Source organism: Artibeus jamaicensis, unplaced genomic scaffold, assembly GCF_021234435.1.
Source record: "Artibeus jamaicensis isolate MK-2021 breed Jamaican fruit bat unplaced genomic scaffold, CSHL_Jam_final contig_935, whole genome shotgun sequence".
NCBI lineage: Eukaryota > Metazoa > Chordata > Mammalia > Chiroptera > Phyllostomidae > Artibeus > Artibeus jamaicensis.
The window spans coordinates 1152815-1180534 of record NW_026522016.1 but is presented as its reverse complement, the minus strand read 5'-3'; the positions used below and the strand labels follow the sequence as shown (position 1 = coordinate 1180534).

Sequence of the window (27720 nt, the reverse complement as noted above, 5' to 3'; positions counted from 1 at the left end):
AATAAAGCAAAGATCAGAAGAATGCACTGAAAAATGTTGTACTGGGGATAAAAGACAATCCATCACATCCATTTTGCATTAAAATTGCCATACCTTGACTTCTAATAGTCGTACTGCTCCCAATTTTCTGGAGTCTTTCTTTCTTTAATGTCTACTCCTACAAAATATTGTTCTATAACTCTGAGTCATGTAATTGTGTGGCCCTTATTACTGTACTCTAAGTAAGCATTTACTGTCACCTTTGCCATGGTTTGTCTATGAGACTACTGTTTACCTCTTGTATACTAACAATGAATCAGCAGAAGCAGAAATCAAGGAAAAAATCCCATTCAATATAGCAAAAAGAAAAATAAAATATCTGGGAATAAACCTAACTAAGGAGGTAAAAGACCAGTATGCAGAAAACTACACAGCCCTGAAGAAAGAAATCAAGGAAGATACAAACAAATGGAAACATATACCTTGTTCATGGATTGGAAGAATTAACATCATCAAAATGTCCATACTACCCAAAGCAATATACAGATTCAATGCAATACCTATTAAAGTACCAATGGCATATTTCACAGACATAGAACAAACACTTCAAAAATTTATATGGAACCATAAATGACCCCGAATAGCAGCTGCACTTTTGAGAAAGAAGTACAAGGTAGGAGGGATCACAATACCTGATATCAAACTGTATTACAAGGCCACTGTAATCAAAACAGCCTGGTACTGGCATAAAAACAGGCACATAGACCAATGGAACTGAACAGAGAGCCCAGAAATCAACCCAACTCTTTACAGTCAATTAATATTTGACAAAGGGGGCAGTAACATCAAATGGAGTAAAGATAGCCTCTTCAACAAATGGTGTTGGGAGAACTGGACAGCTACATGTAGAAAAATGAAACTTGAGCACCAACTTACATCATATACCAAAATAAATTCAAGGTGGATAAAAGACTTAAATATAAGCCATGACACCATTAAAGTCCTAGAGGAGAACATCGGCAAGAAAATCTCAGATATTTCACGCAGCAACTTTTTTACTGATATGTCCCCTAGAGCAAGGAATGTAAAGGAAAGAATAAACAAATGGGATCTCATCAAAATAAAAAGCTTCTGCACAGCTAAAGAAAACAGTATTAAATTAAAAAGACAGCCAACTGTATGGGAAAACATATTTGCCAATGATACCTCAGACAAAGGTTTAATCTCCAAAATATACAAAGAACTTACACGACTCCACTCTAAGAAGACAACCAACCCAATTAAAAAATGGGAAAAGGACTTGAACAGACACTTCTCCAAAGAGGACATACAGAAGATCCAGAGACACATGAAGAGATGCTCAATATCGTTAGCTATCAGAAATATGCAAATTAAAACCACAATGAGATACCATTAACACCAGTCAGGATGGCTATCATAAACAAAGCAACAAACAACAAATGTTGGAGAGGTTGTGGGGAAAAGGGATCCTTAGTTCACTGTTGGTGGGATTGCAGACTGGTACAACCATTATGGAAAACAGTATGAAATTTTCTCAGAAAAGTAAAAATTGACCTGCTATTTGACCCAGCAATTCCACTGCTAGGATTATATCCTAAGAATCCTAAAACATCAATTTCAAAAAACCTATGCACCACAATGTTCATAGCAGCACAATTTACAATAGCCAAGATTTGGAAGCAACCTAGGTGCCCATCAGTAAATGAATGGATCCAAAAATTGTGGTACATATACACAATGGAATTCTATGCAGCAGAGAGAAAGAAGGAGCTACTACCCTTTGCAACAACATGGATGGAACTGGAAAGCATTATGCTGAGTGAAATAGGCCAGGTGTTGAAAGACAAATATCATATGATTTCACCTTTAATAGGAAGCTAAATATCAAAACAAACAAGCAAACAGAAAAAAAAAAAAAAACAAAGACACTGAAATAGAGAACAAGGGGGCAGTGACCAGAGGGGAGAGGGAAGGGAATTTAAGGGGAAAAAAGGGAGGGATTTGGAGGAACAAATAGGAAGAACACAGGGACGAGAACTAAGGGGGGTGGAAATGGGAAGGAGGTGGGGAGCAAGGGGCGGGGGGGGCTGGGATGGGAGAAATAGACAAAAAACTGTACTTGAAAAATAACTAAATAAAATTAAAAAAACAAAGTCTCTTCAAAGTGTCAGATACTGCCTACTGAAGATTTATTTCTGTTTACTTAAATATATACAATAATTTTTATAATTTTTGATGTTGGCTTATATAATCTAATAGTTATTATATAACATTGCATCATACCATTTTATTATGTTTAATAAAAATCTATAATCAATGCCTTTAATTGTATGCCCAAAACATTAATAAAATACGATTATTAAATCTAAATAATTATTTTAGACCTGAAAACTACATTCATTCAATAAAAGAATTTTTCCTTCTTAACTTAATATTTTTTATTTTTCTTCTTATTTTTATGTTAGCGGCATTTGTAAGGATATGTTCTTTTTCTCTAAATCATTGAGTACATGGATGTATATACATGTGAGTGTCAGTGTGTATAATAATGTGATTTTAGTTTATGGTTATATTCAAGAAGAAAAGAGCAATTACTAGTTTGTGAATTTCTGGCATAAGAAATCAAGGTGAATTACCAATCATAATTCACCCTTTTGGAATAGAATAATAGGATAGAAAAACTGATTTGCTAGGGAAAAATCTCAACAAACACAGGTAGTAGTTAGCACTTAGCATAAACCTAATACTTTCAAGTTATTTTAACAAACACTATATTGATGAGCTTATATTTATCAATTTTGTTTCTTGCTTTTTTTTCTAATCCACGTTCACTATCACATTGTGTACTATCATCCAGTGGAAAGAAATCACAATTCTTACTGAGATAATGCTGTAATAAGCATTGAAAATAATTAAATCTACGTCTGCAATTCACTACTTATATAAATAGTAAAACTATATGTGTATGTGTGAGTATATGCAAAACATGTAATGAATATGTTAGGTGCATTTATACTTGAATAAATAGCTCTTCATAGGCATAAATTATGCTATACAATCTAAGAATCATGTCTCTTGCTATGGAAATGAATTCCTGAAAGAGTGGCTTATAATATGAGGAAATACTCACTGTGGAAAGATTGAAGAATATTGATTGCCCATTCATCTGTTAATCTTCCTGTTCTCGTTATCTGAATACATTTGACCTGATTTGAAGATTCTCTTGATTCAATCCAACAAATTATATCTTCATTGTAAATAAAATCCAGAGTATGAATTTCTTTTCCATTAACTGAGCTCAGGGTTGCCATTTTACTTCCATTAAGATAGAAAATATCAATTGTTTCAGAATTTGCAATTAATAGCATAGGTGGTCCGTGTGTAGGTTCTGGAATAAAAGAGAAAAGAAAAAGTGAGTTCAGTAAAAAAAACCCTCCTCTTTTTCTTTTCACAATTTTGTATTATTTATTGTTATTCTGCATTTCATTCCATTATGAATAAAATAATACTTACAAATAGTATTTATTAATAACCCTTATGTATGCTTTACTAACTATATATTTCAGCTCACTTCTTTCTCTAAGGAAAACAGCTCACTGAACATTTGCATTTTGTATTTTCTTAGTAAGAATGTGTTCTCCATATCTGAGAACAATGCTATTTGCTTTCTTCCTGGTAAGTAAAGGAAGTATTCTGAGTTATTTTTCTAGCGGTGATGATGGATCTGGACTGACATACCCATACAGTGTTACCAGCTGCCCTTGTGAGCAAGAGGTTGCTTTTCTGAGGTGGATGTATGAGGTCAGAAATAGATTTTCTGGAGCAGAACCTGCAAAGCTGACAGGTTCCTACAAAGAGGACCTGTGACCTCAGCCTCAGTGGATCTTTGACTGGCTCCAGGAGTTAACTAGTCACACATTCCCTTAGTGACTAGATTATGATTACTGAGCTACTTCCTTTTACATTTCTCTCCTATAGTCAGGAAAACAAGATTCTAAAGGTAAAAAAAAAAAGTGTTCAGTACTACTTATTGAACAATGCATTTTTTTCAGGATTAGGATTGTGAGCTTTGGATACACACTAAATTGATGAGAATTTCAATATATTTTAATATTTGAAGGTGACAGTAACAGCTCATATAAAATTAGTGTTCAATATGTTTAACTATACAACTATACTCAGAATAGCTTTGGTGGTAATTAGTAAACTGAAAAAAATCTGGAAACCTTCAACTCTTCTTTTTTTTTCTATCCCATATCCACTGTGCCATTAAAATCTCTTTGACTCTAATGTCATACTTATCAGGAATTCTACCATTTTTCAGTGACTATTGTTACCATCTTGCTCCCAGCTGCCGTCATCTTTTAACTAGATCACTCCAATCACCTTCTAGGTGATTTCCCTGCTTCCATCCATGCCCTCCCCTTCATTAGTCTATCTCAGTGCAATAGTCAAAGTTATACTTTTAAACTGTTAAGGCAGATCAAGTCAATTTTCTGCCCAGTTCTTCAAAAGGCTCTCTTTCAAATCAGAGTAAAAGTCAAAACCTGTGAATTGACATATAAATCCCTACTTGATTTGTATTCCCATTACCTGTTGGACTCAGCCCCTCCATCTCCTAACTACTCTCACCCTTGTGTACCTCACGTCTGACACATTACCCTTCTTACTTGTTCATCTTCAAACAAGCCAGGTAAGCTGCCCAATCAGAGGCTCTTTCTTCTTCCTGGAATTATCATCCCCAATATATGAGAATAGGCAACTTGCTCATTTCTTTTCAGGCATTATTTGAATGTCACTTTTCTAGTGAGTACATACCTTTATCTTATAAAAAGTTGCAAGCCCCTACCTATACTCTCTATACCATTTTTTTTGCTTTATTTTTTCACTTACCACCACCAAACATATATATCTTATTTACTTTTTATTGATATATTATTTTTCTACTTTTGCTCTAGCATATAGATATAGCTCTAGAATTCTGATGAAGCCTGAAACCTGGTGGTCATTCAATACAAATTTTCTGAATAAATAAAAAATACATGTGAAATTCTTGCATAGTAGAATTATTTAGAAATATTTTGTGAAATATTATAAAAGAATTTTATTTCTTAACCTATACATGGAACCCAAAGACAGGATGTTCAGAAAAAATTCATAAACATCATTTGATCTTTTAGGAAACTGATACTGAGAATTGTAAAGGTAGAAAAAATGAGGCTAAAACATATACTATGACTACTATAATTAAGTTTAAAGTCTTGAATGTATTACTTAATCGTTCTCATCATTTCTGGTGGGAGTAGGGGTATCAGTCTCCTTGTGTTTACCTTAGATAGAACAGCCATCCAATGAAGATTATTTTGGGTCTCCCCTTAAAGTTTTAAAATGTCAACTCTAAAAAACATCCCAAGCCCTTCCATGAGTATTTGTATTTTTTACCCACCTAAGAAATTCTCTCAATCAAGCTACAAGATTTTTCTCTGCCTTCAGAAATACAATAAAAGTTTTGGACTTTATAAAAACATCAAAACAAAGAAAAATTAATGACAATAACAAAAAACTCAATGAGATTATAAAGCTAGTTAGCCCAAAAGTTTCTTCCCTATGGAGAAAACAGACTTTCCTAGAAAGCCTCATATAAACCAACAAAAAAGTAGCCTCAAAAATGCTAAGGTGACTTCCACAACAAAGGCTCTCTCAGCACATAAGTAAAACTGTGAATTATCACTGCTTAATATAATTTTGTCAAGTGACTATATTTGAGCTTGGTTGGCCAGTTAGCTTCTCTCCTAGTCTCTTAAAGTCATCTTAAACCATGTAATACCTGCCCTTGCCATTCTCTAATTCGGAGTCCAGAGTTGGTCTTTCTTCAATACTCCTAGCTCATTTTTTGTTTGTTTGTTTTTCCAAGTTGACTGTGTCACTCTTGAACCCTGCTGGAATACAGATTTCTGAGGTTCAGAAGGGGTCTGAGATGGCTTGATGTCAGGTTAACAAAGATATACTGACATTAATGTTGGTGCTTATTTTCTTCATTTGGGTACTGAAATGATTTATATTGAAGTTGACTTTCCTACAAAAAATAAACCACTATTGAAAACTGCTTTGCTGCCAACCTTTATGAGAACTCCGAATATAGACTATAATTTCTTAACTGGCGCCTAGTCAGTAAATTTAAGTATGTCATAAACATTATTTGGAGAGAGACTGGACTATGAAGAAGCACTGAGATTCCTTGAGAAACTGAGATAAGAATGAAATAATGATCAGTGCAGTCAATACTTAATTGACATAATTGATCAATCTATTTGATTTTTGTAGCTGCTTTTTGAGTGAATCAATTGATTGTTTTAATGCAAACCATATCAAATTAGGATTTTAAAGCTTCAGATAAACAGGAAAACAGTAAAAAGGAAGCCAAATGCTTCTAATCTGTTATGTTTTGATTTAATAGTAGTGACTTTAAAATTAAAATGGCATACCAGAGAAAGGATACTTACAAAATTAGCTGTGATGTCCTTTGCTGAAGTAATGTCCCTAAGTATTAACTGTGGTTTTCTTCTTTAGACAAAAATTTAAGGTTTAGCATGAGGATAAAGGAAGCCATTGAAAGATAAGAACATGCAAAAATCATCAGGGGCTAAGGACATAAATCTCTTTTTTTCTACTTCATCATGAAAGCCGGTATAAGCCTGGCAAAGATAGTCTGTCTCTAAGTGCACCACTGCTGATCACTAGTGTGCATCATCACCCATGCCAGTTGAACAGCACCATTAACTTGAGTAATGAGGATAAAAGACTGACCAGAATAAATGTGATGTTCTTATTAGATGCCCTTCTTAGAGTCAGTGGACAGCTCCCCAAACGAGTAGCTGAAAAGTACATTACCTGACTTCAGTCAAAGGAATAACTACATCAGCACTTAGTGAGAAGTAATAAATATTAACTTTCCACATAGAAGAGACTGAAATGCAAGAAAGCACTCAGTCAAGATTCTAACCTAGAGAACCAAGACTTAGCTTGAATAAACCTCTTCTAGGCTGTCAATTGATTCATGCTGAAGGAAGTCATCCTCCTCTGCTTCACCACTCCTTCTATGTCAGCAATGTAAAAAACAGTACTTTTGCCTGGCCAGTACGGCTAGTTGATTGGAGCATTGTCCCATTAACTGAAAGGCTGTGGGCTCAGTTTCCAGTCAGGGAACATGTGTAGGTTGCAGGTTCAGTCCCCGGTTGGGGTGCATGAAAGAGGAAGCCAATGAATGTTTCATTCCTCTCTCTCCCTCCTTTCTTTCCCCTCTAGGATTGTCTTCAGGTGAGGATAAAACAAAACAATATTTTTCTTCCCAGTTATAAAGACTTGTATTTGTGCCCTGTATGATCATGAAGTGATTTTTTCTATTAGTTATGTGATATTAGTAAGTGAAACAGTTTTTGAAAACTTTTTAGAAAACCATGAATTAAAAAGAGAAACTAAGGAATATGGAAAAGTTCATTTGATGAGATTCATTAAAATATCTATTTAAATTTCAAGCCACTATAACCATATCCTTAGAAACATACTCTTATCTTCTCATAGTCAAAAATATACTGAGTTTATACATAGGTATATATATATATATGTGTGTGTGTGTGTATCTATATAACAATATTGTTACAATATATAGCTGCTGCTAACTAGATGTTTTCAGAGTGAATAAAAATTATTTTAATGTTTTATTTAAACTTCCTATTATTTCAATTCTAAGAACATTATTTTAGCTAGTTTCCTTTTATGTTATTAGAATTGTGAATTCAAATACTTACAAATAAATGTAATAAATGCATATATACACATATCATCTAGTTACACAATATTCTGATCTATCTTAATCCAGTGATGAACAATTATCTCCTCTGAATAAGTTCAGTAGGTACACCTCAATATTTGTTGAGTCAATGATGAAAAAGAATCCCAGTTTCAACTGAACAAAAGTTTAAGTCATGACTTGCTTGTAAAATATATAAAACAAAGAGTCAGAGTAAGGCCAAAGCATAAGAAAAAATAAAACTGTAATCTACACAGTACAAATAAATGGTTTTTAATGAATATGAACTTAAAATAATTGAAAGAATATTTTAAATTTCTAATCATAGTTTATCATGTGTAAATTGTATCAGCTCTTTTGAAATGCATGTTTTTAAAAGATTTTATTTATTAATTTTTAGAGAGAGGAGAAGGGAGGGAGAGAAGGAGAGAAACATCAATGTGTGGTTGCTTCTCACCTACCCCCTACTGTGGACCTGGCCTGCAACTCAGGCATGTGCCCTGACTGGGAGTCAAACCACTGACCCTTTGGTTCACAGGCCAGAGCTCAATACACTGAGCCACACCAGCCAGGACTTAACTCTTCAAAATAAGAAAAGTGAGATGAAGTAAGAACTGAGAAATAAGAATGTTAACAACTTGTAATAAAAAAAATCATGCCAACCTTCAATGGAAGTAAACTACTACTATATTAAAAAAATAAAAAGCAATCTATGTAGGGAACAATTTTTTTTTTAATTCTAAAGCTGGGCACAGAAAGAACTGAAAAGTTGAATATGAAGTATCAGGAGAAAGTAATATAGTTTTAAGAAGAGAGAGAGAAAACATTGTTCAAATAATATAATAAATTATAGGTCAAAGTTAACTAAACCAAACTAAAAATGTAGATAGTTAATATTATGTAAGTTAAAAAATGTAGGGTTGCCATACATTCTTCTTCATTTATAAGACACATGTGGCTAAATCTGTTTCTCTGTTTTTCTTAACTATTTTAATGAAAAATTCTCTTTACTGAAGTCAGTGATACTTAGAATATGAATATATTGTGCCACATATCAAAGAAAACTATTTTATCACATTTTATAAGAATAAATAAATATGAATTAATGTGGAAACATTAAAATGCATTAAAAGTAGTATTGGCCTAAGCAAGAAAATGCATGTTGCTACAACTATGCTATAATTTATTTTAGAACTGCTTTTTACTGTCACAATGTATTTATGCTAAACTATTGTTTGAATTAAAATGCTTTACTGGCTGTATTTTTATTTTATTTTTTTAGTATTCATAGATATGTGATTTAGCTAGGGTTAGAAGATCACTATGACAGTGTACTTCAAGAAAGATACAAACTAGTAAAAATATTAAGGTATATATACAAAAGTTCTGTGTTTTTAAGTCAGGTTTGATAAATGTTATAAAAGGTGTGTAATAACATTGAGTTTTATTTTTTAACATTTTTATTGTATTTTTTCCATTACCTTTTAACCCCATTCCACCCCACCCCACTGTAATCACTACACTGTCATCCATGTCCCTGAGTCCATTTTCTGTGTTTGCTTGATATCTAGCTATGGTCCAGATGTTTGTGTCCCCTAAATTCATATTTTTAAATCCTAGCGCCCAAAGGCAATGGTATTAGGAAATGGGGTTGGGGGTCTTAGGTAAGTGTTTAATTCATGAGGGTTAAGATGCTCATCAATGGGATTGGTGCCTTATAAAAGAGGCTACCTAGCTCCTTCTGCCATGTCTGCATACCACATGTCCCTGTGAATATCTACCACCCAGAATAGAGCCTACATCTAACTGTGCTGTCACCTCGATCTCAAATCTCCAGGTTCAAGAACTATCAAAATACATTTTTGTTTTCTATAAGCCACCTATGTCATGGTACTTTTTATTAAGACATACGTTTTAATTATTATTGGAGAGAGAGGAAGGGAGAAAGAAAAAAGAAAAAGAAACATGGGTGTGTGAGGGAATCATCAATGGGTTGCCTCTCGCACATGCCCAACTGGAAAACAGCCTGCAACCCAGGCATGTGCCCTGACCAGGAATCGAATTGGTGCCTTTTGCTTTGTGGAACAAGGCTCAACCCACTGAGCCATGCCAGTCAGGGCTAAGATACACCTGTTTAGTAAAGTCAAATGTTCTTTAATGGAGATGGCATTTGATCTCAGCCTTGTTTTAATGGAAACAAAAGAATTAGACATACAGAGTTGAAAATAAAGATGCCAGGTGGAAAAAAAGTAGTTTTAACAAAAGCAAAGATGTGGGAAAAAGTAGAAAGTATTGGGAAGATATTGACCTCAGTTTTTTGGTTTTCTGGAGGCTAGAGCAGGTCTGAGCGGTAGAAACACTTCGTAATATTAGTAATAACAGCTGACTCCTCTTGAGCTTAATTTAGAAGCCAGGTACTGCAATTCATGCTTCATATTTTTTAGTTTATTGTATACTCAAAACATACCTAAAATAAGGTTCTAACATTATCTATATTCTATGGATTAAAAAAAACAAATTTATATAGAATTTAAGTAACTTGCTTAATATCACATTATTACTAAATGAAAAGAACTGGATTTAAAATTGTAGAGTTTATAGTAGCTGAGAAAGTAGGTTGAGAAAAGTGTGCAGTTACTTAATATCAAAATGATAAACTTACTTTTAATTCAGGGTGCAATGGGAAGCCACTATAAACTTTGGATAATATAAGATGATAAAAACTGTGTCAAAGATCAAGTTGGAAATGAATCATAGGATACTATATGGGTGAGTAGGATATATTGGAATGAATACATTTTCCATTTACATGTTTAAGTTTCTTTGTTTTTACTTTAAAATAGTGTATTTATAGTATAGTTCATATCTGATGGGAAAGTAATATCTCACAGTCTTGTTTACACACTGCCTTAGTTGTAGTATTCTGGAGAGAGCTTGGAAAAGAGTTAAGTGAGTGGGAAATGTATCTTTGTTCCTGTTTAGATTGATGTAGAACAGAAAGAAAGAATGGCCAAGTGTGCCAATAGTCCTACTGGAAGCAAAAGTCATTAGGAGAAAAATAAGCAGCAGAGAATCATTAGAGGGTCAGTAACATACTACTAGACTTTACACATGTAACTAGAGAAACTCATTGCCATTATATTTTTAACTATGAATATAGTAACCAAAATCATAAAGAAAAAAATAACTTGTGGACACAGGCATTAGATATCAGTATTAACACAGAAATGCTATTTTAACTTCTCAGGAAAGAGGTTATAAGGACGTAAAATAAATGGCATCAAGTTCTTAAGTAGGGATGGGCTGGTGTAGTAAAATAGAAGTACTAAATTATAGTGATTGTTTTATGCAGACAATGAGGGTTGTGAGGATTACACAGAAATCTTATATTTAAGTGATGAGGACAATGACATCATTATAAAAAATCTAAGGAAAGAAAAGGGAGTCACTTTTGAAAGATGATGAGTTTAGTGTTGGCACACTAATCCAGTGTCACATTTTGCAAGTTTGTCTTTGGCATCGTAGAACTTCACTCTTGTAAACTATCAATCAACCCCAATTGACCATGGACTTTACACAGTGAAGCATTTTTACTATTTACACCTTACTAATGAAATACTGGTACCTGCATTAGAGGGTATTTCATTTGAAGTGTGATGGTTAAGAGACAAGGAAATTTGTTGTTTCACAGGAATAAGGATAATTTCATGAAACAATAACAATTATTAATACCATGCCCCTTCTCCCACCAAAACAAAACAAACCAAGACAAAACATCTTTTTATTTTAAAATGATCTGTCCTTACATATTTCCCTGTTTTTTAAAGAGCTGGTCCACCAGAAAAAGGAAGAATTTAAATTATTATCTGAGACCTTATTTGTCAAATAGTTAAGTATACAATAAATGAATAACTGCATTGAGCCTTGGCTGGTGTAGCTCAGTGGACTGAGCACAGGCCTGTGAACCAAAGGGTCGCCAGTTCAATTCCCAATCAAGACACGTGCCTCAGTTGCGGGCCAGGTCCCCAGTAGGGGGAAGGCAAGCAGCAACCACAGATTGATGTTTCTCTCTGTCTCTTTCTCCTTCCATTCCCCTCTCCAAAAATAAATAAATAAAATATTAAAAATAATAAATGAATAGCACATTGACAAATGTATGGATATGGACTCCCCAGTGTTTTAAAAATATTTTACAAAATTTGTAAATTTGAAAATGATAGTGTAGTTTAATAAGTAAAATGAAATAAATGATATATTGTAATTTTTAATTAGAAAAATAAAATATGTTTGATTGATAATCATTGAAAAATTATATTAGTGAGTCTCAAAATTTTTTAGAATAATTCATTTAAATATTAGGTTATTGAGTGATTAAAACTAGCAGATAGTCTAGAGAGAGTCAATTTAATACAGAGTGCAACCAAGGGGGGTCCCCCAAAAAAGATTTTGAATGGTATCCAGAATTCAAAGTGTATAGGAATATTGGAGAGACATATAAGATGTCCTCAACCCCCCCCCCCACCCCAAGGAAAAGAGACAAATAGAGCCAGGGCCATTGAGAGCTATTTTGCATAGCAACAGTTTTGCAGCTAACCTCTAGAATGATTATTTAACATAACTATAACCTTTAAGTGGTTTCATAGATATGTTAAATAGCTGTGGCCAAGTTTTGAGCCAGGAAAAAGGGAGTGGCTGCTACCCAGGATGTAACTAGGGGCTGCGCCCCTGAGGGAGAGAGGCCTGTGTGAGAGCTTGGAAAAGATGGCTCCAGGACATGAGGGGATAAGTGCCCAGGTGAAAGGGAAAACCACGCAGCTTTGCTAGAATGGAGATGCCTGCAGCCAGGTGAAGAAGAACGCCACATACTTTTAGTGGAGTGCGAAACCCCTGCAGCTTTGGTAGAAGACGCCCACGTGGCTTTGGGGTGCCCCTTTGGCTGCGTGGCCTGGAAGCAGGAGAGACTTTGACTGGAACTGGGTACAGTGGACCACTCGCCAGTGGACCATAAGAGGGTACCACAGTTCTTTGGATTAACTCGAGATCCTGCCTGATGCAGCTGATGATACCAGCGGCCTGAAACACAGAAGTGTGCTCTTTCCCTGATTTACGGTACCTGGAGTTGGGACAGTGGGAGAAGGGAGCTGTGTGGGTGTAGGTGTATACCCTGAAGGACTTTGATATTTTAGTGCAGGCATTAGCCTAAATAGCATTAAATAAACATTTTGTTTCCTTTTCACAAATCTCTGGCATTGAGAGATGTCTTTCCAATTGGTGGTGGACAGAAGAGCCCAGTAGGTATTAGTATTCTGTCCTTGGGAGGGGCCCCTGTTCTTCAGCAATTTTTGGCATCCCCAGGTGGGCCAAGTATTGCCCCCCACCTTGGGCCTCTTGTTTGGTAAAAAATTCACATAACTTTTGAATTTCTTAGTCACCTTTCTAATTGTAGCACGATGGAACTACTTTTACTATATAAATACAATATTCCCATTTTAGACACATCTCTTTAAGTTATAAATAGGTGCTGCCTGAGTTAAAATGTAATAGACGTTGGCTCATTAAAAATTGCCTTTAAATAACTTCTATTCATAAAAGTAGTTCCTGTGTAAAAGTATGGGACCTCAAAAGCCATATTTATTTTGCCCCCTAAAAAAGAAAATACTGCTACAGTATTTGCATATCACTTAACAAATATTTATTGAGTATGCCTAACTTCTGCCAGGCACTGCTGCAGGTGCTAGGAATATAGCAGTTAACAAAACTAATAAAATGTTTATGTTCATGGAGCTTATATTTCAGTAGGGGGAACAGACAAGTAAACGAATATTACTTAATATTATTTGGCAGTAATAAATTCTGTAAAGAGAGGTAAAGCATTTGTAGTAATGGGAACGTGGGCTGACCCCTAGGGGGAGTAGTTAAATCGGAATGTGTTTAAAAGTTTGAAACAGAGGGTTTATGGAAAAAAAGGGAGTCATGGATGACTCCAATGTTTTCATTTGAACAATTGGTAAATGGGAAGGACACTGACCAAGATGGGCAACATTGAAGAAAGTGTAACAGGATGCAGCCAAGAGAAGGGCCCCAAATAGGGATTTGGAATGGGGTCCAGAACTCAGGGTGTCCAGGAAATACTTGAAAGATATACAGGATGTCCTCACCCCTTCCCCCCATGGGTGCGAGTTGGGGGAAGGGCCCATGGAGCAGGGCCTTTGGGAGCCATTTTGCATAGCAACAGCTTTGCAGCTAACCTCTGGTGTGGCCATTTAACATATCTATATCCTTTAACTGCTTGCATAGATATGTTAAATAGCTGTGGCCATGCTCTGAGCCAGGGGAACAGAAAGGGACTCCCCCACAAGACGTAACTGGGGGCAGGTCCCCCAGGTTATAGCACCTGTGTGAGAGTTTGGACAAAACTGGCTCCACACTGTGGGGCTACACTGCCCGGACTCATAATGGCAGCTCAGTAAAGCTGGAAGGATGCGAGAGTGCTGGCAAGTGTAGCCGATTGTGGATTGTGGGAGGAGTTGGAAATGGGGCTGCAGAGGAGGAGTGGCATGAGGATTTAAACCTGGATGTGGCAACCACTGAGGAGAAAGCCATGTACAATTTTGGTAGAGGAGAGGGCCACATGGATGTGGCAGTGAAGAGAGAGAGAGCCCTACAGCTTTGGCCAGAGTAGAGACCCTCTGCACCCATGTGAGAAAGACACATGCTGTTGACCAGAGTGGGAACTTCCACAGCTGGGGTAGAGAGAATCACCATGCAGCTTTAGCAGAGAACCGCCACTCAGCTTTGGCAAAGTGGACATATCAGTAAAAGGTAACCACATAAAGCTAACCTATGCATAGTAAATGAGGACCATTATGTGATATGCGGAGAAACCCAATAAAGGCCGGTAACGGCAAGGGCCTCAGCTTTTTCTCCCCTTGAGAGAAAAAGCGATGCTGCTTCTTTTTAGTCCATGTGAATGTTTTATATCACATCCACAGTGTGGTGGACCCCATGAGGCAGGGTCCCAGTCAAAACTGATAATGAGTAATGTGGCCACTGGCAGTCACTGGTAACCTTGTCAATAAAGGTGTTAAGTGGGTGATAGGAATGTAAGATCCACTGAAGTGCATTCAAGAGAGGGAGAGGAAGGGGAGAAAGAGACAAGACATTTTGTGAGTTGTTTTTAACAAAGGGAAAAGAGGAATGGAGTGGTATTGGAGAGAACTATAGATTTAAAGAAAGTTGTTTCATATTCACACTTGATGCTAATAGGAATGATACAGGAAAAAAATAAATATTGCTGAGTCAAGAAATAAAGCAGGCGATTGTGTGAGTCTACTTCTGGAACAGGTGGGAGAAGATGAGACTGATGCACGATGGCAGGGCTAGCCTTAGGAACAAAGCCATTTTGGTTTTTTATTCAAATGAGAGGAAAGTGGAGTGATTGCTTCCATAGTCAAATACATTGGTAGATTTAATTAAGTTTGTGGTGAGAAAGTTCTGTTTTGCTTGTTTCTAATTTCTCAGGGAAATATGAAACAAGATCCTTATCTTTGGATAAGATAGAAGAAGGCAGATAGATGGGAATTCATTATCTAGATGTGGGAAGCAGATAGGCCTATTCATCTATTTCATTGTTTTTGGATAAGATGTAAATATACAACCTGTATTTAAGATTTCAATTTTCCATTATATTATTAAAAAGATAGATTCGTTTGAAGTACTCAGTGGGGATTACATACCAAACTTCTAGCTACTTTCCTAAATCTGTTTTTTGTAATTTGACAGTAAATTGTCCTAAACTTCTTAAGGTTGTAAAAACATAATTCATACAATTTGGCAACATTTTTCTTGCATGGGAAGAACAGATAAAGGCTTTGTGAGTCTTAGTGCTAAAAAGAAATGCGCACACACATTTAAAAATGCAATCAGTAGAACACATTTTCTCTTCTCAGGGATGAAATAACTTTAAGCAGCTTAACTGGGGAAAATATGTAGATATTAGTTATCAAAGTCAAGGGCAAGATGGACTCTATAGAAGAGAATGCCAAGGTGAATTCTCTAACTGCTTTTATTACCTTGTTGATTGAAATTGACACAGGTGATGCTTTCAAGGCTCTCTGAAAACATTTTTTCTTATTACAAAGTACATTTTTTTTCTTTTTCTCAAGTTTTAAGTTATTTTCTCTTCTCCTTAGGGTTTTAATGGCTATATAATTCTACTATCCCCAAAAGCAATTGAAAAGTTTTATATATATACATATATATATATATTCTTGTCTCATCTAAAAATTAAACTCCTTATACTTACTGCCTTTAAATATAAATATGCCTCATTTTTGTTTATTTTTCATTATACTTGTCTAATGTCAAGACAAAGGGAGTCAATTATAGAGCATATTATCTATCACACATTTAAAATTGAGGATTTGATTAGTAGTTCAATAGCTATTCTACAAAAAAAATAAATAGCATGATGGAAATGTGTACCTCTACATTGTGCCATTTGTAAAAATAAAGTTTATTGATTGTCAAAGGTAGATCCCATAATGTGGCTACCTAATTCTTCATACCCAAACAAAGCAGTCCTCCATGAGACTGCAGTTAAAGTGGTAAGTAATAAAGACAATGGAAGACATGCCTTTTTCCTACATTTCACATTTTCTTTGACCGTGGGTAAACCAAAGCTATTATGACACATGAGACACCGTGGTTATGTTTATTGTTATCAGTCTTGAAACTTTGTTTTTGTAAAAAAGATTCAAGATCTCAAGGAAGGTGCTAGACTGTGAAAGTGATTTTCTCTAGCAAAAAACAAACAAATAAAATCCACACACACAAAAAAAACATTATATCTTAACACTGGCATATTCATTTGCAATGTTTGAGCAGGAAAAACAGTATGATGTTTTATTTGGGTAATGAAAATTCCATCAGAAATTCTTGCTCTACCCTGTCACGAAATGTGATTTCCAGCTGAGTGAAGGAAGGGCCAGAGAAGATGTAGGGTGGGAATACTCCAAAAAATACATAAATATGTTCAATGGCCAGGCCAAGTTTTCGAAGGGTTTGCAAAGCTCCTTTATTTCTATAGGATACTGCCTGATTGCAGGAGGGGTAGCTTGTTCTCAGCTATCCTTGCAAAGCAAGCACACTAGAATTGTATGTTTATTGGAACAGGGCCTTGGTGAAGCAGGTACACCTTTATGCAGAACCCCCCAAACTGTTCCTCAACATCAATACTATATATAACAAAGGCAGCATGAACCCTCAATAACAGGGAAAAAACTGGCAAAACTCCTTATTGTCCTTTGAATCTGTTCCAGCAATTTGACTTTTATTTAATTGATCTGAAGCATCCCAGTACCCTTTTTCTGCTTACTGAATGCTTAGGAAAGGAATTACTTAAAGCATCCAGCAAATATTTACCAAGCATGTACTGTTTCCAGGCATTGAGCTATATCTTATATCTTTGCCACTTATCACTTATTGCAGTATACATAATTTCCACCAGGCATATGGGACTGAGTAAATAACAAATCTGGATTATTGTGCTGATGCTGGTCTACTGCGTTCATGCCTAGCTCAGAGTTTCTCAGGTACCATCATGGCATCAAGCACCATTCATGGTTGTGCCTCAGTGAAATGACAAAATGCAGTGACTAGACCTTGGGCTACCCAAGATAATAAAAACTCTGAGTAGTAAATCTTCATATGTTGAGACATAATCACATATCATTCTGCAGGAAGCCATTCTTAGTCAGATGGTATACTAAAACAGATCTGATCTACTAGTCTCGTAAGTTATTAAGGTTAGTAACAATGTTGCCCTTCCTAAGGACACTTACTTTTTAATATAGGCTGCTTCTTTTTAGAAAGGAAAAGAGAGAACAAGGAAATATATTTTAATAATGGAGTCCCAAGCATTGTAAGTGGCTGAGAGGCTCTGATACTCTGATCAGAAACTATTCCCTCTCCATACAAGCATGTGTCTATTCTTCCCATCAGCCCTGGTAGAAAAACCATGAATGATTCCTTGAAATTCCAAAAGAAAATAACAAATAATAACAGAGTTAAATGTTAGATATAGGAGCCATAGACAATTATATTTTGTATTACTTCCCTCTTTCTCTTTTCTTTTAAGAATTGCAATAAAGAAAACAGCAAGTGGTTTAAAATATTTTCAAACACTGGCTTGAAATATGCTCCTGTGGACTATAGAGACTACGATTTGCATTTATTTCAACAATGAGGTCCAATGCCTAACACTTTCTCCCTTTCTCCCTTTCTCCCAATCAGTGAATGCAGATTATAAGATGTAATAGAATCCCAAAGTTATTCCAAGAGCTCTCTTCTCTCACTACTCTGGTCGTTCCAGGGCAAAGAGGTAGGTGCACTGTCTCTCAGGGTATCATTTAATGAAGCGCCTCTGTGCTGACGAGCACACAATTATTTAGTACTCCTTATGCTGCTGCTCTACTGTGCAATCATTAGAGCTGTGTTGCTTTCACAGAACTGTATGCTGAGATAAGTGTCCAACTTCAGCAAGTGGCTGCAACACTGAAAAATATAGTCCAATGGGCTTGAATTTATCACAAATAAAAATGCAAACAGTTCCTGAATTAAACACCCTTGGATAATACTTTCTTTCTTATCCATTCTACTTAAGCCAATTTTCAGCCCTGGGTACGCTCATTTGACACATATTTTTACATCTAAATCAGTTTAAATCAGTTAAAAGAAGGGAAGGTAAATTGAAAAATAAAAACTTTTTTATTTTCATATTTGACAAGTTACCAGAAAAATGTAAAATATACAGAAAGTTTCACTAGATAATTATGGATGTTTTAACAGTTAATTTTAAAACTTTTTTCAAATGAAAAGTCCTAATGTTTAATAAAAAGTTATTAGCTTTTACTGTGTGTCCCATTCAAATCAATAAACACCCCATCATGACATTCATATTATAGTATATCTCCTTCTACATTGTAATAACAAGTATGTATATTTAAGTTAAAGATTTTTTTATATACATTGTAGACTTTCTTCCATTTGGAAGTTATTTTGTTCAATATCAAATGGATAATTGGACTAGATTATCTTTAAAGTTCCTGCCAACTCTGAAATAATTAGTTCTTTATTTTAGTAGTCAGGTCAATATTACTAAGCATAGAAAAGAAATAATTTGTCTGTACTACATAAATTAACAGAAATTGAAGTGCCTCCTGCTTAACATTAATAATCTCTTACCCCATTTGCTACAGAGCCTGTAGCCCCCCTCCATCAGAGTTAGTTCTTAAAGGTGTTCTTAAGTCTTATGAATTTTACTTGGATTCAGGCATTATATTACAAAGGAGAGATAATCAACTGACTTAGATTAATTTACCAAATACTATCAGTTGTCACATTAAATATAAGGCAGCAAACAAGCTTCAAGGTAAATACCTGGGGAGTAAGCATGCTTTCATCCTGTGCTATCATCCTGGTTCATCACCTTTATAAAAACGGATTCCAGGCCAGCCGACTCTGTGTCTCTCTTCCTTCACATACAAGGCTACTTCTTCCAGGAACTTTTATTTCCCCACCATCTAGTAAGGCCTTTGAAGAACCCTCCTCTTTAGTCTGCTTCTAGCTTCCCATTGTATCTTTTGGGCTTGATATTTTTCTATTGTTCTTCCCTTCTAAAGCCTAGACATCTTTTACACATACCACCTCTCTTGAGTCAGCTTGTTCTAACTTTCCCTAGCTTCCCCCAACTCCCAGGTTCTGAGATCCCTGGAACTCTGGCTTGACTTGGAGGATAGGCAGGTTCTAGAGTCCAATAAAATAGAATTATAGAGGAAGGAAAAAGAGGCCAATTTGAGCAGGCAGGTTACAGAAAGGAGAAATGACAAAGACTTATGACAAATGTGGTTTGATGTGAAACTTTTTTCTAGCTCCCATCAGTCACAGCAACACCACAGTAAAATTGATACAGGGTGCAGCCAGGGGGGGCCCCCCAAAAAAAAGATTTGGAAAGGTGTCCAGAATTCAGAGTGTATAGAAATATTGGAGAGACATATAAGATGTCCTCACTGCCACCCCCCCAGGGTGAATGGATGAATGGAGCCAGGCCATTGAGAGCTGTTTTGCATAGCAACAGTTTTGCAGCTAACCTCTGGAATGATTATTTAACATATCTATAACCTTTAACTGGTTTCATAGATATGTTAAATAGCAGTGGCCAAGTTTGGAGCCAGGGAGAAGGAACTAGCCAGGGACTGAGGATGGAACTAGGAGGACTCAAGATGGGAACTAGGGGCTGCGCTCCTGAGTGAGAAGGGCTTGGACTCAGGATGTAACTAAGGAGCTGCACACCTGAGTGAGAAGGAAGTAGCTGGGACTCAGGAGGTAATGAGGGGCTGCGCCCCTGAGAGAGGGTGCCACTGTGTGGGAGCTTGGAAAAGACTGGCTCCGAGACATGAAGGGTCCCCGCTTGGCCAGATGGAGAGAGAGCCACGTGGTTTCAGCAGAGTGAGGACCCCCTCTTGGTGAGGTGAAAGAGGGAGCCACGTGGTTTTGGCAGGGTGCGGACCCCCTCTTTCCCAGGTGAAAGGGAAAAAACCACGCAGCTTTGCCAGAATGGAGTTCCCTGCAGCCAGGTGAAGAAGAAAGCCACATGCTTTTGGTGCAGTGCGGACTCCTGCAGCTTTGGTAGAAGAGGCCCACGCGGCTTTGGGGTGCCCCCTTTGGCCGCCGGGCCTGAAAAGCAAGAGAGACTTTGACTGGAACTGGGTACAAAGGACTCTTGCCAGTGGACCATGAGAGGGTACCACAGTACTTTGGATTAACTTGAGATCCTGCACAGTGACACAGCTGACGGTGCCAGCAGCCTGCAATACAGACGTGTGCTCTTTTCCTGATTTACGGTACCTGGAGTTGGGACAGTGGGAGAAGGGAGCGCTGTGTGGGTGTGGGTGTATACCCTGAAGGACTTTGATATTTTAGTGGTGGCATTAGGCCTGAATAGCATTAAATAAACATTTTGTTTCCTTTTCACAAATCTCTGGCATTAAGAGATGTCTTTCCAATTGGCGCGGACAGAAGGGCCTAGTAGATTTTAGTATTTTGTTTTTGGGAGGGGCCCCTGTTGTACAGAAGTTTTGGGCATCCCTAGGTGGGCCAAATGTTGTATTGCCCCTCCCTCGGACCTCTTGTTGTTCGGTAACAAAATCAAAGTGCTGTACAAAATTTTAAAGCCAATAAAAAATATAATTTTATGTAAAACTAAAGCCAAATATGTCCTCTGGTTCACTTGTTATAAATATGTAGAAAATAAAGCAAAACTGATAGTTTTCCTTTTGAATCATACAAATACACTGGTTCAAATATCCATTTGACCTTTTGAACTAGTCAGTGTATGTTACAGACTGGTGCCCATTTACTTTATTGCTCACAATTTATATTCATAAAACTACAAACCACAGAAAACTTCCCATGGGAACTGTGCATTTTTCAAACTCTGGGCCTATATTGACAACAAGCCAATGACCTAGAAGTGAAGACATTTATATATTCCAGAATCATCAAATCTCCTTGAGGCAACATTGTATCATCATGTACCAAGCCTCTCTGGTTACATTCTTTTATTTTCAGAAATCTTTTCCATGTAGAAAGAGAGAAAGTGCCTCTTTGTTTGGAGTTTATTACATTACATTCCTCCCATGTATCCACAGCAATATTGTATGGATCAATAGAAACAGCAAAGAACAAGCCTTCTCCTTCCTTACTCCATCAATATTTAAAACCAGAACTCTCAGTGGTGGGCAAAGAGGAACATAAAACCTGACCTAATTTTTCTCAAGGATTGCCCCTGAAAAATAAACAGGGCTTCATAAACAAAGTCAGTAATTCAAAGAAAGAAACTAAGAAGTAGAAGAGTTTCTGCCTTTGCAATTTTGTATACACATATGCTTTGTAAATAATTAAACATACTATCACAGCGTAATAATTGAAATTATAATATGAGTTGATATTGTAAAGGGAGACAGCAGCAGCAGCTTGCTAAACAAGTCCAATGCTTTTCTCATTGGAGAGTCTGGCTTCGAAAAAGAAAATCCCATCCCATACCTTATTTTCCAATTGCTAATAGTTGGAGTGTGAGGAAAGATATTCATTAATTTATCAATACATCATAATTTTAAATTTTTAAAATGAAACCAGATTTGGGGGGAAGCAAAAGAAGCCAGATGGAATATAATGTTTAATACCTTCCTGTATATTCCAAACCTAATTCAGCCCACAAAAAACTAATATTACCTATTGTTACTATCACCTCTGAACATGATATTTCACTAACAAATCAACAATGCCCATTGAGTGTTTACGGTAGGCTGAAATGCTATGTAAAACTATAGGCTTTGTTTGCAGGTTAGAAGTAAAAAAAAATAAAGTAGTCTTGAAACTTGAAATTCAAACATTTAAGAGTAGAGCACTCATTTTAGTAATTTTAATCAGAAAAAAGGCTCATTTTTTTATTTCCCTTCCTCTTTCCCTCCCTCCCTTTTTCTTTCCTTCTATCCACAAATATGGAGAACCTATATGTTCCAGGCAATGACAAAACTCAGTAAATAACAACAAACAAAACAAAACAAGTTCTATAGTCTAATGTTCACATTATTCTGGGGAAATCAGGCATAAACTAATACATAAATTACCTCTTAAAATAAAGTCTGTTTTATTTTAGGAAAATAAGACTTAAAAATCACATAGTGATAGAATAGGTATGCATACTGAATTAAACTGGAAAGTAAGATAGTGTTAAAAAAGAATATATACCACTAAATAGAATAATCAGAGAAGGTCATTCTGAATGTTGCCATTTTAATCAAAACTTGAATGATGAGAATGTGAGCATCATAGGGTAAGGCACAGTAGGCAGATAACCCAGCAAGAGGAACGATATCGGTGCAAGAGCAGTGTGGTTGAGGAAGGAGCAGGAAATCCATCTGACTGGTGTATGATGAAAAGAGAGTGGGAGATGGGACTGGAAAGTTGAATGGTGTCAGACTGTAGGAGGGTACAGCCAGGGGCCCCCACAAGAAGAATTTGCATTGGGGTCCACAACACAGGGTGTCCAGGAAATATTAAAAAATATGGGATGTCTTCACCCCCACAAGTCTGAGCTGGGGGGATGGGATACATGGAGCAGAGCCATTGAGTTGTTTTGCATAGCAACAGTTTTGAAGATAACCTCTAGAATGGTCATTTAACATATCTATAACCATTAACTGGTTTCATAGATATGTTAAATAGCTGTGGCCATGCTTTGAGCCAGGGAGAAGAGACTGACTTCCACTCAAGCTGTAACTGGGAGGCAACTCCCCAGCCCTCATTACAGCACCTGAGTGAGAGCTTAGAGATGATTGGCTGCACCCCATGGGGCCACACCTGCCTGGACTCACTATGGCAGCCCAGTAAAGCTGGGAGGATATGGAAGTCCTCGCGGGTATAGCCGATTGTGGGAGGACTCAGAAATGGGAGTGCAGAGGAAGATTGGCGTGGCAATTTAAATGCAGACGCAGCAGCCATTAGAGAGAGAACCACGTGCATTTGGCCAGAATGGGGACTCCCGCAGCCATGTGACAGAGAATCACCATGTAGCTTTAGCAGAGAGAACCACGCGGCTTTGGCCAGAGTGGGGGAGACCCCCTCCCCCTGCAGCCATGAGAAGAATCATCATGCAGCTTTAGCAGAGAACTGCCACACAGCTTTCTATTTCTTTTCCTGAGATATGGTATCATGGACTGGGCAAAGAGGGAAAGAAGGACTGTGTGTGTTTGTGGGTGTTTTAAGGGACTTGGGATTTTGATGAAGACATCAAGTCATTACTCTTAAGTCTGTATAACTTGAATAAATAATTGCTTTTCACCAATCTCTAACATGGAGAGCTATAATTCTCTGGTGAAGGGAAAGGTGAACCTAGTACAGGGGGACCCCAGGAGAAGGGGGGTCAACTAGGTAACATTGTGGGGCCCCCTTCTCTGGCGGCCAATCCAGGAAAACCATGGGAAACCACATATGCAGTAGCTTTACAACTACTTGTCACAGTAAAAGCTGCCAAAACTAGTCAGGAAGGCTCTGCCCTACAAGAGCCTCCAGCCCATGAGGTCAATCTCTGCTTGGAATTGGCTTGCTCCCATGTTCTCTGCTATAAACTCTGGGTGTTCGGTTCAAATCTTTGCCCCAATCACCAAGAACCTGGTTACCTGTACCCACCTGTGACAAGACCATTAGACACTTATAGGTCCTGTGAGGAGTTAGAATTTTATTTTCATGGAAGTGAAAGTTATCAGGAATTGTCTAAGAGACTAAGATGATCTAGTACATATTTTAGCAGGTCACTTGAACGATTATGCAGAGTATAAGTTTTGGAAGGAAAACAGAAACCAGTTAGGAACTTATTGCCTAGTCCAGGAGAACTCTGGGTAATCCAAATCAATCAATCCATTCCTTTTAAACAGTCTTTCGCTCATTAGAAACTTCCTGTAATATTGAGTCACATAATGATCAGTGACAGCTAGAGAAACCACTCTGGATTTCTAAGTATGGGTCAATGAATTAAAGTAAAGCAAAAATCTCTCTTTTCCACTGTCCATGTGGCTCTACTACATTTCTAATGAAAAGGAACTTGAAGAAGGAAATAAGTCCTGGAAGGGCAAAAAGAGATAACTTACCATTTTTGGCTTTGCACGATCTGTTGTCTGGCTGCAGTACGTAGCCCTCCACACAGCTGCAAGCAAAGGATCCATAGGCATTTGTGCAGGTCTGACTGCAGCTACCATACACGGCACACTCATCGTGATCTAAAAGGAACACAGACAGCATTTCTAGGCAAATTTATTGCTGGGCGTATTTGTCCTTGAAGAAAACATTTTTTTCAAACTTTGGAAATAGATCAATGTTTTTTTTTAAAGGGTCAACTCCAAGTCTTTTCAAAACCACACTAATTAAAATGGTAATAAATAAAAATGTAAGAATCTGCTAATTTGTTGTTGCTTTAATAGTTAGAGAGATACAAGATCAAACTCAGTATCTGTTGGGAATCGCTCTGTCTGGTTTCAGGAATTGTAACTGCTTCCCATTGTGACATCCGGAATGTGGGCCACAGGAGGCAAAGCTTGTCTCTGGCAGCAAGCGCTTCTTCCCCTGCCCCCAAAGCATGGTCGATATCCATGGCGGGTACGACCCCTCAGAGAGGGGCAACTTAGGCCAGACACGATCCCTTCGGAGGCCATCATGGAATGACTGTGGGGGGGGGGGGCTGCAACAAAGAGGGAGTGATGGATCCTCATCTCCCTGGCTATTGTGACATAGCCTGAGTCCCCATTTTCATCTGGGAGAAGTGCTTCCTGGCTCTAATCCACTTAAGCCTAAAAACCTATGATGGGGAAGGTGGTGCAGCCCTGTGCTGGAAAGGGCAGGTATGGGGTGAATCAGGCATAAGAAAGAATATGTAAAAATCCTGTGAAACCTGCTTTGTTTAGAATGCTCTCATTTAAATGATAAGGGTCCAAGCAAAAAGTTTGTTTCTCAAAGTTTTATGGCTGGTTAGCTATCCAACCCTGACTGAGAATAAGCCCTTATAGTTCTTTGAATGATATCTATTGTTTGATCCTTACCTGTATTCTTGTGCAAATGAACCCAATAAAAAAGCACCTTGAGCAGGGGACTCTTGGTCCTTCCCCTTTGAGGGATCGGCCACTTTTCCTCCCCAAGCAGATCATGTCTTGGTAGTTTCTACTTTCATCTGTGGTGGACCAGAGGACTTTGCAGGCAAAGTTGCCCCCACAAATATCATCTTTTATTTTAAAAGAGGGTTTATTTACATTTTAAAGGGCAAACTGGAAGTCTTTAGATAATCTTGCAAAGGTATCAAATGCACTACAGCGAATATTTTTAGTAGTTTTAGTGTTTATAACACTGACTTTTTCACTATTCCAATAAGAAATGAGTCTAGTAACATGGTTTTCAATAATATATTAAATAAGAGTTCTGAACCAAGCTATGCAAACTCAGATGCAGAGCAAGATGAGAGGTACTGGGGGTGGGTGGGAGATGAGGAGGTGGTCGATTGAGCAAAAAGGAAGAAGGACTCATGGACATGGACAACGGTGTGGTGATTGCTGGGGGAGGGGGGATATAAGGGGACTAAGTGATAATGAGGAAAAAATACAATAAAGATTAAATTAAAAAATATTAAGCTTTTAAAATAAAAAATAAAAATATTAAACTTGTTAAAATAAAAACATCTTAATTAAATTTTGTTTTCGTATTTATGGTCCTCCTTCTACTCCCTCTCTCCTTCTTTTCCCTATACTTCCTTCCTGTAGCAACTTGTTCAAATCTCTATAAACAGCAAGTATTTAATCATTCTTAACCAACCAGGTTAAAACATTCTGTCAGTTGATAATTTAGACTAATATGTACATTCAGTCTGTTCTGTGTACCATGCACTATACTCATTCCTAAGGAGTCAGAACCGATGCAACATGGTTTCTACCCTTAATCAAAACAAGCCTAGTTAAATATATGATTTTGACTCTATAATTTCTTTATAATACAGGTATACTCTGTTATGATAAAGACATAGAAAAGTAAGTAAAACTGCTTGGAATTAGAGGGAGCATATTAAGTAAAGTCTGCATATTGAGCTGAGTTTAAAGAATAACTTGGGTTTCCTCACACTGAATAAAAAGGGACAAAATGAAATGAGGCATTCTAGTTTAAAAAATAGCATGCAAAAGGCGTTGGAATGTGGGGACTTCAGAAATGTGTAAAAGAGTCAAGTACAGTAAGGTTGTGTAATGAAGTGGTAAGAAATGACATGAGGAAAGTAGTTCTCGGGTGAGATAATGAAGTTATTTCTATGCTAAACTAAAGTATTGTACATTAGACGTAGGCACTGGGAAGCATTAATTAAATGAGCTACGTGATGAACTTTGTATTTTAAAACTAAAGCACAAAAAATGAATTGGTGAATGTAAAAAAGAGATCCTTGAAAATGTGCTAATTTCACATAAGAAATTATATTTTGAAGTCATATTTTGAACTAAGTCAGAGGCAATGGAAATGAAAAAAAAAGGGACTCCAATGTTTAAGAAATAGAATCAATAATGTGAAGATTAATTGGATATGTCAGAATTGAATGGTGGTCCAATTCTATATGAAACATGGATTTCAGTAGAGATATCATGGAAGGAAAGAGAGTGTGATTTGGATGTGTATTTGAGGAGTCTGTAGGAAATTCTTGAGTAAATGACTAAAATGAATTTGGAAATATGAGACTGGCAAGACAGATGATATCTGTCTTAGAGAATTTGGGAGTAAACAACATATGGGTAACAGATTAAAAGCTAAAGCAAAACAAACAAACAACAACAACAACAAACATAGTAGAGGGTTAGATTTCAAAGGAAAGAGAAGGAGGAAGTGTGAGAAGCTTGGCTAGAGCAAAATACTGCAGGATACCAACCTTAAATGGGCAGGCAAGAAAGAGAAGTCCAAGAGCCTTCTCTGAAAGAGACTTCATGAGAAATGTACAAAGTTAGGAAAGGTGAGTGTAATATAATAATATTGTAGTGTTGTATACAGTGAAGAAATCCTTACAGTGTAGGTATTGACCTTGTCATTAGGTTTTGGCAGTTAGGACACTGTTTAGTGACCTTGGCATAGTAAAAAAGGACATGGCTTTAAGTGGCAGGTAGAGCTACTGAACTGGAATGTGCTTTTCTTTTATTGAGGCCCTAAATGGCATAGATTATACAAACTTCGGTCTCTTAATTGAGTTTCCTCATTGGAGCTTGGAAATACTGAATTCAAAGAGAAGTTGGGAGTCCTGGAAACAATTTTGGAGGAAGGGGATGAAGAGAAGAGAT

General features: G+C 36.9%; 1 protein-coding gene across 1 annotated transcript in view; it reads right to left on the bottom strand.

Annotated features, from left to right (window-relative positions):
* LRP1B (LDL receptor related protein 1B) overlaps nucleotides 1-27720 on the bottom strand; it is a 1762610-nt gene that overhangs the window by 895892 nt on the left and 838998 nt on the right. Inside the window, exons 5-6 of the mRNA XM_053655128.1 lie at nucleotides 24520-24648; nucleotides 3131-3388 (exon numbers count right to left, since the gene is read on the bottom strand). Coding sequence (XP_053511103.1) covers nucleotides 3131-3388; nucleotides 24520-24648 — 387 coding nt within the window. The remainder of the gene's footprint in view (nucleotides 1-3130; nucleotides 3389-24519; nucleotides 24649-27720) is intronic.